Here is a 21156-nt window from a genome sequence, read left to right on the forward strand (position 1 = left end):
AAAGGAAAGAGCAGATATTTGTTTCTACTTTCTCATTTGAGAGATCGAGGAAGGCAGGTGTTCTGAATTTGGCAATACGTGTGTGGAAGAACATAAGAATTGCAAGGACTTGATAAAAATACATTTTATACATTTTCTAAAGAGCCATTTCTAGGTGTGAATTGTGGGGAATTCAGCTGATTTTCTTACATTTATTTAAACAAATGAACTTGTTTGCATTTGGTTCTTTTTCAGTATACATTTTTGTTTCTTTTCCTTTCATGTTTTTCTAATTTGGCAGGAATTATTGGTGATTGGACAAAGGAAAAAGTAACTACTTAGGAGGTTTGCTTTAACAGTACTACGAACTCACACCATTTAATTTATTTATACACTTGGGAGCTCAGATGTTCCATTAGTCTTACGTTATTATGAACTAGTTTTGTAGTACTGTAATTAAAGTTTGTATAAAACATTCTATATACTTTTGATCCATTCTCCTTTCCAGAAACTCTGTATTTGACTTTTTGTTAATTGCAAAGGGATTCAGTACTAATAGAAAGCTAAACAAACAAACCTGTCTATTAGTAATGGGATTTTGAGTATTATTAAAGGTTTATTACTCATGTCAGAGTGAGTATAAAGGACTTGGGAAGATTCCTGTGTATCTTCTTCCAGCACCTTCTTGCATCTCAGATCTCCCTTAACTGACAGGTCCCTTACGATTTTATAGAGACTATCTAGTCACCAATTGTTAGAAAATACTTTTAGGTTTTCCTTTCTTCATCACAAATATATTATTGATAGATAAATATATATGTATATTTTTTAATATGGTAGCAAGAGTGGAGCTTAAGTATATTTTAAGCTTAAATTATGTTGTTTTAGTGATGTATCAATTTCCATTGATTTGGAGGTGAATTGATTTAAATTTTCTTTGGTGAATTGATTTTGGGTATATTAGTCTGTAAGCATATAAATATACCCTGTTTCATTAAATCTAAAGGCATATATAATACATACTAAGAAAAAATGCTTACAATTGATGACACAGTGTGTTCTTAGAATTTTTACTTTTTATTTATTTAAGGAACTCTTACACTTCTTGATATTTAAATACAGATTTTTAAAAACCATTTATTACTCTTGCGCATATATATAAAGGAAAATGTAGATGAAATATGTTGGTGAATATTTTCCTAAAAGTGGCTTATCAAACAACCATTGATTAGAAAACATATTCTAATTTCAGAGGTATTAGAATCTAAACGTGAGTCCTAGATTCACTGAACGAAGTATTCACTCTGCCTTGAGTGCAGAAGGAGGTTGGGATGGTGCTGTAGTTTGGGCGTTATCAGTGTAGGAAGTGGTGGTGAAGAAGGTCACCCCGGGAGACGAAAGTGAGACTGAAGAGATCTAAGGGTAGAACTTGAGAAACATAAACTTTTTATGGATTGAGCAAAGTTCCTGGGGTGGGGGGGGGATTTGAAAAGGAGCGACTTAGGAAGTGGACGAGAACCCAGACTGCTGTGTCTAGAACAGCAGAGGACGCAGGGGTGTCAGGAAGGTAGGGGCTGTGAGCAGCGTCGGAAATGCCAGCCAGGAAGGCAGGTGTGTGTTTATTTCAAAGCTTGGGAATTAAGTTAACAGAACTTTTTATGGTTGTTTGAAGGAAAAATGTCGTGTTTACTTTCTTCGTATTAATTTTGAATGATTTTTATGTGCCAGTATGATAGACTAGCAAACTATACAAAATTGGTGTATATGTCTTCAGTTTTCTTAATGTTAAATTTAACATGTTTTTGCTCATTTGTTTGTGGCAAAGAAGAAATTAAGGAATAGAACAAGTTAAGGTGAATATTTTTGCTTATCATCTGTTTCAGTGTTTTATGAGAATGATTTTATGGTGCCTTAAGGATTCTTTCCTCAATCTACTTGATTTTATAAATGAGAAAAGTGACTGAGAAAATTTAAGTGATTTGCTGAGTTGATACATTTAGTTCATGGCAAAGGCAGAAATCAGATGTGTTTTCTAAATCAGGTTTCTGTCAGATCTGCCATACTAATTCTCCCTTCTTAAGAGTAAGGTGATAACTTGTGAAGATTTGACTACCTGGATAACTGCACTTTGTTGTAGAGAGGTAAACAGCTGGTTTCAGGTTAGTAGTGGAGAATATAGCAAGTATTATGTAACAGGTAAAATGGGTAAATTCTTTTAAAAAATTTAGAGAGATATTTTTGTGTGTGTATTCCTTTAATTTTCAGCATATGATATGATTATTTTCTTTAATAATAGCCTGACAATACAAGTCCATGTGAATATCAGTCTTAACTGAAAGTATTGAGAATAGCTTCATATTTTACAGTAACATAATGTTCTGTTTATTTTTTTTAATAGAGAAAATGAATGCACCAAACCAGCCTCCACATAAAGACACTGGAAAAACTGTGGAGAATGTGGAAGAATACAGCTACAAGCAGAAGAAGATCCGAGCGGCTCTCAGGACGACAGAGCGCGACCATAAGAAGAACGTGCAGTGCTCCTTCATGCTGGACTCGGTGGCTGGGTCTTTGCCCAAGAAGTCAATTCCAGACGTGGATCTCAACAAGCCTTACCTCAGTCTGGGCTGCAGCAACGCTAAGCTTCCAGTGTCTGTGCCCATGCCCATAGCCAGGACTGCCCGGCAGACTTCTAGGACAGACTGTCCAGCAGATCGCTTAAAATTTTTTGAAACTCTGCGGCTTCTGCTTAAGCTTACCTCAGTCTCAAAGAAGAAGGACAGGGAGCAAAGAGGACAGGAAAATACATCTGCTTTCTGGTTTAACCGATCTAACGAACTGATCTGGTTAGAGCTACAAGCCTGGCATGCGGGACGGACCATTAACGACCAGGACCTCTTTTTATATACAGCCCGCCAAGACATCCCAGACATTATCAATGAAATCCTTACTTTCAAAGTTAATTATGGGAGCTTTGCCTTTGTTAGAAATGGAGCCAGTTTTAATGGTACTTCAGTAGAAGGGCAGTGCAGAGCCCCTCATGGAACAAAGGTTGTGGGTTACTCAACATACCATGAGCATCTCCAGCGCCAACGGGTGTCATTTGAGCAGGTAAAACGGATAATGGAGCTGCTGGAGTACATAGAAGCACTTTATCCATCATTGCAGGCTCTTCAAAAGGACTACGAAAAATATGCTGCAAAAGACTTCCAGGACAGGGTGCAGGCACTCTGTTTGTGGTTAAACATCACAAAAGACTTAAATCAGAAACTAAGGATTATGGGTACTGTTCTGGGCATCAAGAATTTATCAGACATTGGCTGGCCAGTGTTTGAAATCCCTTCCCCGCGATCATCCAAAGGCAACGAGCCAGAAGATGAGGGCGATGACACAGAAGGAGAACTGAAAGAGTTGGAAAGTAGTCCAGATGAGAGTGAAGAAGAACACAGCTCTGACCCAGGGGGACCAGAAACCAGGCAGCCTGTTGACAACAGTTTCAACAGCCAGTCACAGGACTGCATAACTAAGAAGCTCGAGAGGCTTGAATCTGAGGACGATTCTCTGGGCTGGGGGACACCAGACTGCAGCACAGAAGGAGGCTTTGGTAGACATTGTCTGACTTCTATTTATAGACCGTTTGTAGACAAAGCACTGAAGCAGATGGGGTTGAGAAAGTTAATTTTGAGACTTCACAAGCTGATGGATGGTTCCTTGCAAAGGGCACGTATAGCACTGGTAAAGAGCGACCGTCCAGTGGAGGTAGGTTTCCGGTAGGCCATGTAGTCTGATCTTGTCCTTAGTTTACTGTTACTTGTAAATTACAATGTATGTTATGTTATATATGTACTTCAATAGTCTTGCTTTTTTTTTTATTGAGTTATAGTTGATTCACAATATTGTGTTCATAGTCTTGATATTTTTAAGGCATAAATGGTAGTCATTGTAAATTGCAGATTTAAACATTTCTATAAAGTATTGTGATAAATGGGGAAATGGATCTATGAAAACTATGAAATTTAGTGGATTAAGTGGGTGGAGGGAGAGAATCCAACCGTTTAAATATAGGATGGAGAAGGACAGTCTAGTTATAAATAAAGAGGGAAGAAAGCCACAATCATGGGTGACCACAAGCTGAATATGAGTCAGTAAAAAAGTCAACATGATGCTAAAATATTTTTAAGTGAGTATGGCATCCAAGGTCATGGATATAGTTCTTCCTCTAGTCTTTTCAGTAGCTTGCTTGCTTTTGAGTAGCACATCCAGTTTTGGTCACTGGATTTTAAAGAGAAGTGAATTACAGAGAAGCATAAGAATGATCAAAGGACAGAAAGTATACGCTGTCTGGTAAGGGCAATGTGATTAGCATAGATGGTGGAAGTTTACGGGAAGTACTAATTATTATCAAATGGAGTATTTTGATAAGTGAAGATTTTTATGAGAGGAATATGCCTACTAGAGGAAGTGGTTTCAGAATAGTCCATATTACAGATTTGGTTTTGATCACTTGGTATCTCAGAAATTCTTTACCGGTAAGGGTGGTGAAACTGGAAGGGGGCATATTGTCGGATGTTTTTCTTGAGAATAAAAGAATAAAAGCAGTTTCCTGTTGTGGTGGGTTTGCAGGTTGCAAAAGCACCCAGATCTTTGAGATCCCTGATTGCCTGGGCTAGGCTGTGATTCTGAATTTTAATAGCTATCCACATACGTATGTATATACTTTTAATTTTTTAAAATTTCAGTTTATTACACAGTCTGGCTTAGTTTGGAGTCAGATGATAAAACAGAAGTTATTCTTTAAGATGGGAAACATCAGAAGAGAACCTTAATCTGCAAGATTTTTATTTTTAATTTGCTAGTCAGATCCCTTAGGAGAAGGGGTCAGGCCTTCACATAATATAGCCAGGTGTTTACAGAATGAATCAATACTTTGTAGTGGTAAGAGGTTAGTTTACTTGGAGTATTATTTTGATTAGAAATTTCAAAAAATGAATTTTCTTTAAGCAGTATTTTGACTCTGAGAATGATCTTTTATATACTTTTTTTATTGGGGCAAATGAGTTTTTTCCCTTGTAGTCCATGAATAACTATTTTATGATAAGAATTTCTTAGAGTGCAAGTTTCAGAGTCAGTAGAGCAAAACCAGATACATAGTAAAGATTTGACATATGCTTCAGATGATAAGTAACTTACTTTGGTTTAGGCTTTTGGCTGAAGTGGTTCTCCTCAGGGACACCTGTGGACAAGCCAGGACTGATTAATTTTTATTATAAAGCACTGTTTTTGAGCTAATATCAATGAAAAAGCTCTAGCATTATTGTCTCAACTTTGATTCATTGGTTCTCGTAGGAGAGAAGGGCTCGTGGTGAGGGCTGGGGGTGACGGGGCGGAGGGGCGGGGCTTCTTAAAACTGCTTTACGTGCCGTCCCCCAAATTGCCTTCCCATCCTTGGACCACCTTTGGCAGTGAGTCGTTGCCGCTAGCAGGAGCGCTTTGCGCCCCTTAGGTGTGTTGGGGTGAAACGAAGACTGAGTACGGGCCCACTACCTAGCAGTGTAGAACTCACAGTTTTGAAATCCTGTCAGAGTTGTGTTCTTCAGGTTCGACCAGTTGAGATTTAACTGAATGAGAAATGTATCCTTATTATAGAAAAAAAGAAACGCATATAAATTCAAAGCTTATGAAGTATGTGAATTAAAGATGTTTATTAGAATTATTTGAGATTGCTTTTCCAAAAAAAAAAGTGCAGAAATAGTTCTTGTTTTAAATTTTGGTTTGTAAAATGGTGTTTGTCAAATAATGAAAGAGTAACCAAGAGCTAAAATTCTTCTGTATTGGAGATTAATCCATATTAATGAAAGATAAGCCTCCAAATTGTAATTAACTCAGTGGGAAAGTAAGGCTTTATTTTCATTCCTATTTCAGGAACCTAATTTCTATAAGGGGAAGTGTATGTTTATATATATGGATATATGTGCACTCCCCTTCTGGATTTGCTTTGTTCTAGTCTTTTTATTAAATGTGTCCGGGAAAGAGCCACTGTTTTGAAGTCAAATAACTGGATTTCATTCCTCGATGTGGCTCTTTCTTTCTCACCACATAACTTTGTAAATGACTAATCTTTCTGACTCTATGTCTTGCATTTGTAAAATAGGTATAAATAATACTTTCCTACCTACCTCACAGGGTTGTTGTAAGGCTTAAAAATATATCTGTATAAATACTAAAATGGTAAAGAAGTCAAATATAAACTATTTTTTTCTTAGAAGTTTTATCAACAGTTTTTTTCCTTGAAGCTAGCTATAAGTCACTATGGGCTAGACAAGTTTTTATTTTTATTTTTAAAATGTATTTTTACCTTTTGATCTTTGCCAAGTAATCATGCATTTTTAAGGGCATACATTTTAAGCAGCGGATAACCTTTTAGGTTTGAGGACAATTAAATTTTCATTCTTAATTGTTAAAAACATCTTGACCAACTGGTACTGCAGATTGTACCCAATACATATCTTCTATTTTGCACAGTTTTTATGGCTTATGTGACAATAGCAATGGATTTAGTTGAAGGATTTTGTAGGAAAGAAATATGATATTTGATTTTTGTCTGTGACTTTATATTTTTACTTCTTATTAGGTTACTTGTAACCTGTGTTTATAAATAAGATGATCTAATATTTAATTCCCCTTGGCTTGTAAGCATGCTTTATAAAACAGTTTTCCTCTAAAAAGTTATTACTACATTTTAAAATCTTTTAATTAAAAAGTTATAACTAGTGATACTAAAAAAGCTATTTGCAATTTGTTTTAATAATAAGAGTATCATAAATAGCCTTAATGGTTTGTTCAAAATTAGATACCGTTGTAGCTCCCCAGCTTCTGTGAATTCGTTTTCTCAGAACATGTTTTCTAATTACATACACAGTCTCTGACTAACAAATGGGTTTAGTTTCCCAAGTTCACTTTGTAAGATGATTATTTCGATCTCGAAAATACTTATCTAGAGAAACTGCTAAAATGAGAGTCTCAGGCCATCAAATACTTACGAAAATCCTGGTAACTGAGCTAACAACGTCAGCCAAAGCTGTATTCGTGGAAGCAAGGACATTATGTAAAAGTCAAAAGTGAGGGAAAACGTTTTTTTTCCTCCTTGTTTTTGGACCCAGAGATGATCCTAGCAGTTATTTTTCATGCTTACTCATTTAGTTCCTGATTTTCTTATTTTCTTAATATTTAGAGTATCCCAGGATCTCGTTGTTCCTACTTATTTCTCCCACTTTGCTATAATCTCAATTTGTCTAATCTAAGTGTGGCTGATCTCAAGTCTTAGGCACGACTGTATCCGATAGCTGTTTCGTGATAGTATGTGCTGGTGTCCCTTTATGACAGAGATCTTCTAGCTCCCAATTCCAGCTCCTTCTTCATCAGAACCTGCTTGTAGAGTAAGCCTTCCCAACCTTCCTTAAAAATTATTAGGCGTTATCTCAGTCTAGCAGTTTCTGGGTGTCCTTCCCAGTAGTTACTGTGCTGTGAGTTTTGTTATATTATTTACAGTTCACTTCACTTAAAAATTAAAACAAGAGACCATGTAAACATATATAAAAGATTTATCCTTAGTGTCAAATCTACCCCCATGCAATTGCATTCTTTTTTTTTTTTAAATATACTTGTAATCTTGGAATAATTTTAAATTTTGGGGGAACTTGCAAAGATTATACAGAGTTTTCATATGCTCTTCATCCTCTAATCTCACTTAACTCTGGTACGTTTGTCAAAATTAATATACTAACATTGGTACAAAATACTGTTGATTAAATTATAGATATTACTTGGGTTTTTGTTTTTCCACTAATGTCCCTTATCTGTTCCAGGATCCAGTCAAGGACACTCCATTGCATTTAGTCTACATGTCTTCCTAGTCTCTGATCTGTGCTAGTTTCTCCGTATTTTTCACGACCTGGACAGCTTGTGGAGTGTTCCTGCCTTTGGATTTGTCGGATGTTTTCTCATGATGGGCTGGAGTAATGGGCTTGGGTGTGAATAGCGCACGGTTGGGGCTCCTTCATGGCTTTACTGTCACTGCTGATGTTACCCTTCACCACCTGGTTAGTACGGTGTCTTCCAGGTTCCTCCACAAGTGACCAGTTTTCCCTTTCCGTGCTCTGTTCTTTGGAAGTGAGTCACCAAGAGCAACCCACAGTCAAGGGGAGGGGAATTAATCTCCACCTCCAGGGGTGGGGAGTATCTACATATATTAGTTGGAAGTCTGTGTCCATACTGACATAAAGAAGTGATTGAATGAATAAATGGGGAAGAAGATAGGCGACACTGAAAGCTTTGTTCACACTGCATCACATTAAATGTCTATTTATATCTCCCTCCCCCACCTCCCTCTTTCTCCCTCCCCTCCCCCACCCACACATATTTTTGCCATTTGTTCATTTGTTGCTCATTGTTATTCAAGGTATAACCAGATTGTTTTCTGCTTATAAAAATCATATGTAAATTACTCATAAATGTTTATTTTTAATTTTGGGTTATAGTCTAATACTGTTGTTATTTATTTTGTTGCTCAGATTGTTCCTGCTTTAGTCACTGGAGCTCTTTCAGGTGGCTTCTGTATCCTTTTGACATGTCCCCATCGTTTTGTGTGTGTGGTTTTGCTTTTGGTTTGCTTTTTCAGGAGTTTTTTACTTTTTGGCATCATCTTGCATTTTCCCTGTTCCAGTCCTGAAATCAGCTGTTTCTTGAAGGAGCTCTGGTTCCTTTTATTGGAGACTGGTATTTAGAAATGAAGATGTGGGCACTGGATGCGTTTGTTACTATTGGGGTGTCATTGCCTCTAGGTCCTCTCGGTGATAGAAAATCTAGGTATGTCTTCTAACCCATGTATGGATACTTCTGTGTCTTTCTTTCTACCTGTTTGTCTATCTGTTAAAAATAAACTTGAGTACATACTGATGTCTCTGGCTGTAATCCAGCACCACTGGTTTCCTCCTAGCCCTCCTCCTTTGTTTGTAACTTACTTCTCTTGCAGTGTGAAATGCGGCTCCCATTACTGCAGCGTATTTATATATTTGTGCAGCCCTAGTAGACATGTAAACTAGTTTCAGAATTGCTAACCAGTACCCCTGTGAGGACTAAGTTTACCAACTAGAGTACAGTGTTCAATTTTAAGTACATTACCTTTTGTCTTTAACCTTAGAGTCAGAACAGTTTTCCAAAGTTAGGACAGCACCTTTTCCTCCACCTTCTTCAGTGAGGTTATAGGATTCATTTGTAAAATAGCTAATTCATTTGTCTCAGTCTGTGTTCCCTCCTGGGGTTCCCTGGTGCCCTAACTGACATTTTTAAAATTTGCATACTGTGAAGTTCACTCTTGGTGTTGTATAGTTCTTTGGGTTTTGTGCATTTGCAATGTTAAATACCCATAAAATATTTGAGTCATTGATTGTGATATGGTTATTTTATGTTTATTCCTTTTTGCTTTATCTTATGAAATCTATATATTTTCAGAAGATGCAAAAGATAAAATGAAAAATTACATTTTAACGTAGTATACAAAAAAATTAGCTATTTGACTTTGTATATTACCATGCGTGTTACTCCAAAATCTAGGAAGATTTTTGGTTAGTTTATTAATAACTTTTTTTAAATTAGGAATGATCATGTAATTATTGTAAGGTTAGTGGCCAATGAAATATTGTTTGTCTTTGGATCTAACAATAATCATGCTATTTTTTCCTATAGGCACAAGAAACCCTGAAGAGACTGCCTTTTATATTCAGAATATTCAAAGCATGTAGAAACTAGGATATGTATAATAACGGCTACCATTTATTGAGTCTTATTACTGCGCGCTACATGCAACAACCAAATGAAGTGGTGTCGCTATTTCTGTATTTTCCAGTAAGGAGAGTAGGTCAGTTGCCCCAAGTTACAGAAGCTATAGATTGTTGGGGGGATTCAAACCCAGGATTCAGGGGATACCAGCCTTTAAATTGTGTGAATGGTGTCCAAACCTGGCTGCACATCAGCATTACCCAGGGAGCTTTTAAAAATGCACATACCTGTGCCCTTCTTGGATACAAGGCAAATCAGAATCTCTCGAGGTAGGACATGAGCACTGCCATTTTTAATCTCCAACGTCCTTTTATGAAACCAGATGATCACCAGTGCAGTTGTGAGTCAGTCCACTGGAAACACTAAGTAGGCTACAGTCTCCCCTATCCCTGCCTTCAAGGTCAGTGTTTATTAACACAATTGTCACAATTAATTTTTTGATTTGCTCTAATTATCACTTGTCTGATTTCATTAGTAAAGTTACACAAAACTTTTTTAAAAAGCCACCCCAACTTGTTTATTTATTTATGCCATATGGAGGGAGTTATTTTTTTTAATTGACGCATAGTTGATGTACAATATTGTTTGTTACAAGTGTGCAATATAGCGATTCACAATTTTTAAAGGTTCTACTTCATTTATAGTTATTATAAAATCTTGCCTTTATGCCCCATGTTGTGCACTATACCCTTGTGGCTTATTTTATACGGAATAGTTTATACCTCTTAATCCCCTCCTCCTATCGTGCCCCTCCCCCTTTTCCCTCTCCCCACTGGTAACCAATAGTTTGTTCTCTATATCTGTGAATCTGCTTCTTTTTTGTTCTATTCACTAGTTTGTTGTGTTTTTTAAATTCCACACATAAGTGATATCACACAGTATTTGTCTTTCTTTGGCTGATTTATTTCATTTAGCCTAATGCTTTCCAAGTTCATCCATGTTCCTGCAGATGGCAAAGTTTTATTCTTTTTATGGCTGACTAGTATTCCATTGTGTATATATATATATATATATATTCCTATTCTTCTTTATTCCTTCGTCTGTTGATGGGCACTGAGGTTGCTTCCATATCTTGGCAATTGTAAATAATGCTACTGTAAACATTGGGGTACGTGTATCTTTTCAAATTAGTGTTCATTTTTTTCAGATACATATCCATGTTTATTATATATATATAGCTTACATATATATTGTAGCTGTTTTTAGAATTTTGAGAAACCTCCATATAGTCTTCCATAGTGGCTGCACCAGTTTACGTTCCCACCAACATACATGAACTTTTTAATTGGATGAGAGGGAAGCTCATTTGCCTATAGGTCTTTTTTTTAAAGGAAGCATACTTACATGAGGGAAAATAGGAAGTTGTGTTGTATTGTTTTTGACTGCAGCGAGCCAGCTGAATCAAACCTGATGTAAGATGAAAGAGATCAAAGACAGAGCAGAACTCCTCAGCTCGCAGTGGAGAACTGGATCCTGTGACAGCGACAACAAAAAGACTGGTAGCTGGTCTTGAATACTCATATCTGGAGAATTGTCGGTCAAGTAACTGGGTCAAGGTAGCACATCCAGTAACTGGCAGAGCCAGAACGCGAAACCAGAACTCCCTGTAAAGCCATGCTCTTCAACATTATAGTATACTGCCTCCCGAAGTTACGTTTCATCCTACATAGCGCTGTAAATGTTTTTTGACTTAGTGGCTAGCACTTAAAAAAACAGAAGATTTCGCATGAAAATCTGGATTTTTGTTTTTCTTGAGACCCTGGGAGTTCTGTCCCCACGTGGCAGCACCAGGCGAGCTCGCTCCAGCTTCCCACGTGGCCCATCCCTTCTCACAGGCTTCCGGGCTCCCTGCCTGCTCGCTCACTCACAGCACCCGCCACGCCCCGTGGGTGATATGACCCCTAGTAGAGAATCACAGAGGCTAACTTTTGAAGCCTAACATAAAGACTGTTCTGATCTAGTCCTTCATTTTTCAAAGCAGTTTTCTTTCTTTTGTCTTACTTATTTATTGAAGTATTTTTAAAGAAACAGAGTTGCTTTTTACCCTCTACCCCTTCTCGGTGCAATCATTTGGTTTGTATCTTCTAGGCATTTTTGTGCTTATATCTTTGTTATGTAGTGCAGGTAATTTGTTTTCCCCCCCAGAAAAAACCCGCGTGATAATGCTGCCTTTCTTCCATGACTGGTGCCGCCACCCCTGATAGTCTTTACTTCTAATCTGTCCGTATTGGTGTGTGTAGCTCTGACTCAATTCTGTGTAAAAACTACATGGTATTCCATTATATGAATGTGCCATGACTTATTTAACTCTTTCTCTTGTTTAAATTTCCACCCTCTGCCTCAGGCAACCATCAGTCTATTCTCTGTATCTATGAGCTATGAGTTCTTTTTTTGTTTTGGATTTCAGGCATATATAAGCGAGATCATACAGTATTTGTCTTTCTCTGTATGACTTATTTCACTTAGCATAATGTCCTTCACATCCATCTGTATTGTCACAAACAGCAAGATTTCCCTCTTTTTTTTAATGGCTGAACAATATTCTTGTATATATGTGTGTACATACCACATTTTCCTTACCTGTTCATCCATCATTGGGCACTTAGGTTGCTGTCATGTCTTGGATCTTCTAAATAATGCTGCAGTGAACATGGGGGTACACATGATTTTTCAAGTTAGTGCTTTAATTTCCTTCAGATGAATACCCAAGAGTGGGATTGTTGGATCATATAATAGTTCTATTTTTAATTTTTAGAGGAACTGCCACACTGTTTTCCATAGTGGCTGTACCAGTTTACATTCCCACCAGCAGTACGTAGGGTTCCTTTTTCTCCATGTTCTCATTAGCACTTGTTACTTCTTGGGTTGTTTTTTTTTTTTTTTTTTTTTTTTGAGAATAACCATTCTAACAGATGTAAGGTGATATGTCATTGTGGTTTTGATTTGCATTTCCCCGATGATTATAATCATTTCACTCTTAATGGAAACTTATAAACAACAAATATTCTTGTACATACCCCTTTGTGAACTTATTCTGTTGTTCTTGTAAGAATGGTTAATTGAAATGGAATTGCTAGGTTATAGGATATGCACATTTAAATCATTGCTAGAAACTACCAAACTGCTCTCCAAGGAGGCTGTACCTATGAGCACTTCCTCCAACAATATAGGAGAAGTCCCATTTTTCCTCATTTTTGCAACCATAATCAATAAAAACTATTAGTTTTAGCTTTCATTTCCCTCATTTTTAGTGATATTGAACTTGGTTATCATGTTTATTGCCTACTTACATTTGTTTTAATTTTCTTTTATTTATTTTGTTCGTTTTTTGTTTTTTTTATTATTGATCTGTTGAAACTATTTATGTTTTATATATGATTCATTTTTCTATTATGGCTGTAAATATTTTCTTCCAAACTGTCTTTTAACTTATTTATGATGCTTTTCGCTAGAAAGAATTTAAAATTTTTTATGTAGTCATATCTACTTCTGTTTTATGATCACCTTATTTTATGTGTACTCTAAGAATATAAAAAAAAAATCTCCCTTTTTTTTGGTTTTGTTTTTACATAGTTAAAAATTTTTGTTCTGGAAAATTTTAAACATATGCAAAACAGAATAATACTGTGAACCCCCTTGATTCTGTATTCCAGCAGCAAGGTTATCAGCTCATGGCTAGTACCTACCACCATTTGACACATTCCTCTATGATTTTGAAGAAAATCTCAGATATCATATTTTATCCTTAAATATTTCAGTATATTTCTCTCAAAGATGAGAGCTTGTTTCACAAATGTACCAAAATACCATTTTCACACCTAAAAAAATAGCAGAAACTCCTTGATACCAGATTTCAGGCTCATGTTAATATTTCTGTTGTGCATAATTGTCATGATTTTCTTTAAAAAATATTTTTCAGTTTAAATCAGTTTGCAGACAGTGACACATGGTAATTGTTCATTATATTTCTCATCTTTTTTAATCTGTAGGTCCTCCTCCCTTTATTTGCCATATATTTTTTTAGGAAATGGGTCCTTTATCCTGTAGAGCCTACCTAAGTCTGAATTCTGGTGGTTTTACCTCCAATTGATCTTTTACAGTGTTTCTTTTTTCTCTGTATTCTCTGAATTGACTGTATGATCTAGTGTTCTGATCAGATTCAGGATCGTGATTGATTTGTTGATTTGATTTTGTTAACACTGCTTCATTAGGACACATGTAGCGTCTGTCTCTGAGACGTTAGTAGTGGTTAACAGTCATTACCTAATCTCTTAATTCATTAAGGATTGAAAAGTGATGATAGTCTGATTCTCTCATTTCTTCTTTGTTAGCAGCTTCATTAATTAGATTTTGCTCTAAAGAGAAACTTTCCTTATCCATTATTTGGTTATCAGTGGAATAACTGAACAGAAATAGCAGGATAAATATACTTGATTCTTTCCTTTTTATTTACCATTTTTCAAAATAATGAGTTGGTTTATTGGTGACCAATTAATGTTTTTTTATTAATAGGATTTGAACTTAAGTATATTTTTTATGACTTTGAGCTCATGAATTGAAACATATTTTACATGTTTCAATTCATTGAAGTCATTATTGTAATTCATTGAAGTAATCATAGTAATTGATGTTCACATTGACCCATCTTTGGACAATGATAATGTATTCAATTGGCTTAAGTCTTTTTTCCACAACCCTAGTGAATAGTCTTTGATATCTGATGTAACAAGCTATTTTAGGCTTGTATTGTACATTTACTCCAGATCGGGAATCTGATGTATCTTCAAGGAATCTTCATTCCTTTTATTGGGAAGTGGTATTTCAGGACCACAGTCTGGGCACCAGCTTTGCTATTGGAACTGAAATGGTCGGTCCTTGCTTTAGTTCTCTTCAGTAGACAGAAGAACACAAACACACACACAGTATAGCATAAGTTTGTACTGATACTAACAATTCAAATTCAGGATTTCAGATTTTTATTTAATCTCTTCTGACTTTGTTTTACACTGAAAATCTCAAATTTTCAATGATACCAGGAATGATAGCATTAGAGTATCAGATACTGACTGTATTCAAAGTACACACATAGTAATCTCAGAATAAAACCACCGACAGTGTGATTACTCAAAAACAGTTTCAGGTTTTTTCCCCGTCCTTAAGATGGTACAACCCTTTAGGGATAGAACATGAAATTACAGTGTTTTAAAGACACTTGAATAATTCTTCTTGTGGTTATGCCACTGACTAGACACACAATTAGATTCTTTCATTTTTTTGTTGTTGTATGTTTAAAAATAACAGCTTTGTGAGATAATTCATATAGCATGAAATTCATGATTTTAAAGTGTTCAATTCAGTAGTTTTTATAGTATATTCAGAGTTGGGCAGCCATTACCACTATCTAATTTTAGAAAATTTTAGAAAATTTCCACCCCTAAAATAGGTCCTGTACCCTTTAGCTCACCTCCACAGTCCCTCTGTCGGCCACCTTCAGCGCTAAGCACCTGCTTATCTAATTTTTGTTTTTTCATATTTGCTTGTTCTGGACATTTCATATAATATGTGATCTTTTGTGACTGGCTTCTCTCATTTAGTGTAATGTCTTCAAGATTCATCCTGATTGTAGTATGTATTAGTGCTTCCCTCCTTGCTATGGCTCAATAATTGTCCATTGTAAGGATATACCACATTTTGTTTCTCCATTCATAGAATTTTTAAATTTGATTTTTATTTTTAGGTGTTGCTTTTTAAACTTAATTTTTGCAGAAATTATGTAAAATACTTGTTTTAAAGAGAAAAATCTATGGAATAATATCTTTTTTAAATTATTTTTTCAATTGAAATACAGTCAGTTACAGTGTGTCAGTTTCTGGTATACAGCACAGTGTCCCAGTCATGCATATGTATACATATATTTGTTTTCCTATTCTTTATCATTAAAGGTTATTACAAGATCTTGAATATCGTTCCCTGTGCTGTACAGAAGACACTTGTTTCTTTTTTCATGTATTTTTATATATAGTGGCTGACATTTACAAATCTCAAACTCCCAAATTTATCCCTTCCCACCCCCTTTCCCTGGTAACCATAAGATTGTTTAACTGTTTGTCAGTCCGTTTCTGTTTTGTAGATGAATTCATTAGTGTCCTCTTTTTTCTTTTTTTTTTTCAGATGGAGTAATATATTTTTAAAGAAGCTTGGTTTCTCTAATAGGGATAGTTAAGCCTTAAAAGTTGTTTTATTCTAACATGTTTTTAATACAAAGCTTGTGTATGCAATTTTCTTTACTTATTTACTTTTAACGTATGACAGGCTTATTTTCACCGCTTAAGGTTATCATTATATAATTATATTTCTATAATACACTTAGTGTCCCCGCTTCCCATTTGTTAGTTGTTATTTGTTGGTTCCCAGCTGTGAGCTGTATTGGAATTATCCTTTTTTTTTTTTTAAACCCAGGTTCTCATTTGAAGTAATTTTCTTTTACTTCCAATGAAATGCTAAGACATTTTATGTGTCCTCCCCTTCCTCTCGGATTCGGAGAGTTATGGTGTACCTGCGTTGTTGATCACAGAGCCATGATTGATAGTGCTTTCTCCCTTACGGTTATTATCTGATCCAGTCTTAGTTCAACAGTGGTGTGTGTGGGTGGATGGATGGATGGATGGATGGGTAGAGAGACAGAGATTTAGATTTAAGTACATAGTTTGTGACTTTGTTTTAATGCTCGCTTAGATTTCATATCAGTCTTCTGGGTCGTTTTGGTTGGTAATGGTGGTTCCCTAGTGGATCCCTTAGTAAGGGCTTGTGAAAACTGTTTCATGAGTTCTTAGATTTTCCTGACAGTTTACAGCATTTATACTTGAAAGACTGTTCGGCTGGCCATAGAATATATTGCTTGTATTTTCTTTCCCTGAATAAATTTAGTGTATGTTACCCATTATCTTTTGCCATAAAGCACTGAGATTGCAAAACCTGATGACAGTGTGCTTTTTTTGACTTCACGCCATTGACTTCATGCCAGAATCTGTGCTGTAGCCACTCCCAGTGTCATGAAGTCCTCAAATAGAAGCCGTGAGCTCTCTATTGAGTATTCATTGGTGATTTGGAATTTGTCCCTTTAGCCCCATCAGATACTCTGTTAATCCCCTCTGATGCCCCTGCACAGGTGCTGCAGGCAGGGGCCTGGGGTACTGCTTGGGTGTGGGGTGTGGGTGTGGGGTATGACATGTGTCTGAGGACCATCTGTTCTTCCCCACATCTTCTGTTCTGGAGTTCATGAAGTTTTGATTTTGTCGTCTTAGTTGTTCTCTTTTTTTATGGGGGACTAAGGGAAGCTGAAGTCCTGCTGCTACTACTGTCTTTTCAGAATTCTTTTGATTATGTTGACCTGTATTAAATTGCCACTATTTGATCATTTTTGCCTGACTCAATTGGCAATTTTATATGGTTTACACTGATATATAGCTCTATGTTTAGGTTTTAATACATTTGGAATCTCTTTTTTCCAAATATATAGCTTCAACATATATATTTGTATTTACATTAATACATGCAGTCAGCCCTCCATATCCACAGGCTCCTCATCTGTGGTTTCAGCGAACCACAGATCACACTGACATCCGTGGATGCAGAGCCCGCAGACACAGGGGGCCGAGTGCACTGTGACGTTTTATATGAGGGACTTGAGCTTCTGTGGGTTTTGGTCTCTGCTGGGGATCCTGGAGCCAATCCCCCATGGACACTAAGGGCCACTTTACGTTAGTTTCTCATAATCAGCAAAAATTTCTAAAATAGCCACATAATTTAAAAAATGATCAGTTGTGATAATGTTGATGTGTACATGTATAGGGTAAGATAAGGGAGTAATTATTTTTTATTTAATTCCCTGAAACTCATTGGATTAATTGTTATTTTCCAACTACTTAAAGTGCCTACTTTTTTATATACTAAGTTATAGATAATTGGACCTGTTTCTCTGGTCTGTTGCTTTATTACCGTGCCAGTGCTTTTCTGTTTTAAATAAAGTAGGTTTATTCGTAAGGTTTGGCATCATGTAGGGCAATTCTTTCTTTTCAGATGCTTCTGGGCTCATTTTTACATTATTTCCTTCCACATGAACTTTATTTAATGCTTTTGTTGATCCACACAAAATGCCGTTGTGATTGTAATTACACTGCATTTTTATTAATGTCCCTTCATTTTTGAGTCTTCTCAGTTTGTCTCTATTGATCAGGGATTTTTTTTAACACTTTTTTTATTGAGTTATAGTCATTTTACAATGTTGTGTCAAATTCCTGTGTAGAGCACAATTTTTCAGTTATACATGAACATACATATATTCATTGTCACATTTTTTTCACTGTGAGCTACCCCACCCTTGGCAACACAAGTTTGTATTCTATATCTATGAGTTCTGTTTTGTATTTTTTTTTTTTTTTGATTCCACATATGAGTGATCCCATATGGTATTCTTCTTTCTCTTTCTGGCTTACTTCACTTAGAATGACATTCTCCAGTAATATCCATGTTGCTGCAAATGGCCTTATGTTGTTGGTTTTTAAGGTTGAATAGTATTCCATTGTATAAATATACCACATCTTCTTTATCCAGTCATCTGTTGATGGACATTTAGGCCATTTCCATGTCTTGGCTATTGTAAATAGTGCTGCTATGAACATCGGGGTGCAGATGTCATTTTGAAGTAGGGTTCCTTCTGGATATATGCCCAGGAGCGGGATTCCTGGGTCATATGGTAAGTCTATTCCTAGTCTTTTGAGGAATCTCCATACTGTTCTCCACAGTGGCTGCACCAAACTACATTCCCACCAGCAGTGAAGGAGGGCTCCCTTTTCTTCACAGCCTCACCAGCATTTGTCATCTGGATTTTTGAATGATGGCCATTCTGACTGGTGTGAGGTGATACCTCATCGTAGTTTTGATTTGCGTTTCTCTGATAATTAGTGATATTGAGTATTTTTTCATGTGCGTATTGATCATTTTTATTTCTTCCTTGGAGAATTGCTTGTTTAGGTTTTCTGCCCATTTTTGGATTGGGTTGTTTTTTTTCTTATTAAGTCATATGAGCTGCTTATATATTCTGGAGATAATTGATCAGGGATTTTATACCAAATTTAATACTATATTTCTTACTGGAATAAAATAATACAGATATGTCATTCTTATACCTAATTGCCCCTTTCTCCTCGCCCTGTGTTTTATTAAAGTAATTGGGAATTTAAGATCCAGAGTTTTTTCCTTACAAGATGCTTTTCTATTTTGTTCAATTTCAAATAGTCCTTGCTTGAATTATAGTCTTTAACCAAGTTATCATCATGGAGTTGTACCTGCCTGTGTAAGTCCTGCCAGATTCACAGCTTCTCATTTCCTTGGGCGTTTTTCTTTTCCAGTCTTGAGATCTTTATTCTGATCCAATTTTCAGTTCACTAGACTGCTGTACTTCCTCAGGTAGCTTTGTAGAGAGGGTAAATGAACTGGATTTTGAGTTCTTCCCTTTTCAGGGAGGATTTTTCCTTCTTCATGTGTTAGTGGTATCTTGACTGCGCAGAAAGCTCTCCTCTGCCCCTTCCTTCTGTTCCCTCTGGAACTCCTCTATTATTCTTATGTGGGAGCTCCTCCATCAGATTTCTGTGTCTCTCTCTCTCTCTTTTTTGTTGTTGAAATATGGTCAGTTTACGATGTTGTATCAATGTCATGTCTCTTACTTTTCACTCAAAATTTCTATTCCTTTTTCTTTTGCCTTGGGTTTTAGTGGTATTTCTGCAGTTAATTTCTAAATTATTCAGATTTTGACAGCATTCTTTCAATTTTCCCTGCCTTTATGGAGTTTATTTCAGCTATCTTGATTTGTTTATTTTTTCCCAGCGGACTTTAATGAGATCTTGCATGAGAGTATTTTTATCGTTCTCTCCTGTGTCCTACAATAAATCAGCATCAGCTTTTCTGATTCTTCACCTTGGTCTCCTTAGTTAACACTGCTGTTTCCTCTTGAGTGCTCAGAATTTCTTAATGTCTATTCCTCTTTGTCTGAACGGGGATCCACATACCAGGCAACTCCAGCAGGAATGGTCTCCTCGGCAGCTGTGTGGGTCCTTGCTGCTGGGGCTCCAGGCAGGGTCGAATTGCAGTGTTGACGGGGAGGGATTGTCCCTTCCCCAGTGAGCCTGTAGCACATGGGTCAGCAGGCTGGGACTGTAGTGGGTGCCAGAAGAATTCTTTAGAATTTTATCCTGGAAAGTTGGCTGCGTTTTGTAGGCTCTAAATAAACATTTTCTCTGATGTCATTCTCCAGACCAGAAGAAACAAGCACTTATATTGCCTAAAGCTTTAAACAGGACATGGCTTAACCCTGACTGCATGTATCACAAGTAATCGTTTTTAAAATTGTGCAGCTATTTTAGAATTTCTTGCCTGTTGTGGGAAACTGAAGTATGAATTAATTTAAATGCAAAAATGTGTGTCGAACATTAAAGAATGTGAGTGGGGGAGACCAGTTAAGCATTGGCTAAATGACAGGGAGCACAGATAGGAATGACATTTGGAGGCAGAATAACTATAATTGGTGATTTAAGTTGAAGAGAAGTTGAGATTTTCAAATTTTGCAGATGTAATTTTAAGTGACTTTTTTTCCCCTTTGGTTAGTGAAGGTACTGGGGATTGAACCCAGAACCTTGTGCAGGCTAAGCATGCATTTTACCACTGAGCTATGCCCCACCCCCTGAGATTTCAAATTTTGATGGCTTCAGTTTTCCCAATAAAACAGGAAGGCAGGATCAGGGTGGTGTTGCCGGAGGTGCAACACTGGAAAAGTGCCAAGCTTCTGTCTTATGGGGAAAATGTAAGGAATTGATGGGGATATATATATGGGACAGTCGGAATCCCAGGAAATATCAGAGAACAGATATTTGAGTGAGACCAGCCAGGTTAATTTTGTGAATTTTTTTCTTTCAGCCTCATTTGGTATATAGCTCAGGAGAACAAATGGACAAAAGAATTGGTCGAACCTACTAATTTTTATGTTTACACAAATAGCTACCTGGTTTTGTTCTTTTCTCAAATTTAATAATTCTCTGGTTTTCTCAGTCTAGAGATATTTGTGGATAATACTGTATAAAAGTTTAAAGCTAAGTGCTCTGATAATTTTAAGTATGATAAATGTATGATGAAAAAGATGAGCTTGATTCTTTATATTTTTTGATAAAAATATTATAATTTCATTTTAGTTCTTGTTATGGTTTTCTAGTACTTTTAAAACTTGGGATCTATCAAAAATGTTGAATTATTCTAACGATAATTTTTACTGTAAAATTATGATTTGTA

General features: G+C 36.3%; 1 protein-coding gene across 3 annotated transcripts in view; it reads left to right on the top strand.

Annotated features, from left to right (window-relative positions):
• Window positions 1-21156, top strand: part of MAP3K4 (mitogen-activated protein kinase kinase kinase 4) — a 103358-nt gene that overhangs the window by 39481 nt on the left and 42721 nt on the right. For all 3 annotated transcript variants that reach the window (XM_032485300.1, XM_032485298.1, XM_032485299.1), the window contains exon 3: window positions 2378-3738. In XM_032485300.1, coding sequence (XP_032341191.1) covers window positions 2378-3738 — 1361 coding nt within the window. The remainder of the gene's footprint in view (window positions 1-2377; window positions 3739-21156) is intronic.

Source organism: Camelus ferus, chromosome 8 (assembly GCF_009834535.1).
Source record: "Camelus ferus isolate YT-003-E chromosome 8, BCGSAC_Cfer_1.0, whole genome shotgun sequence".
In the NCBI taxonomy this organism is placed as follows: Eukaryota; Metazoa; Chordata; class Mammalia; order Artiodactyla; family Camelidae; genus Camelus; species Camelus ferus.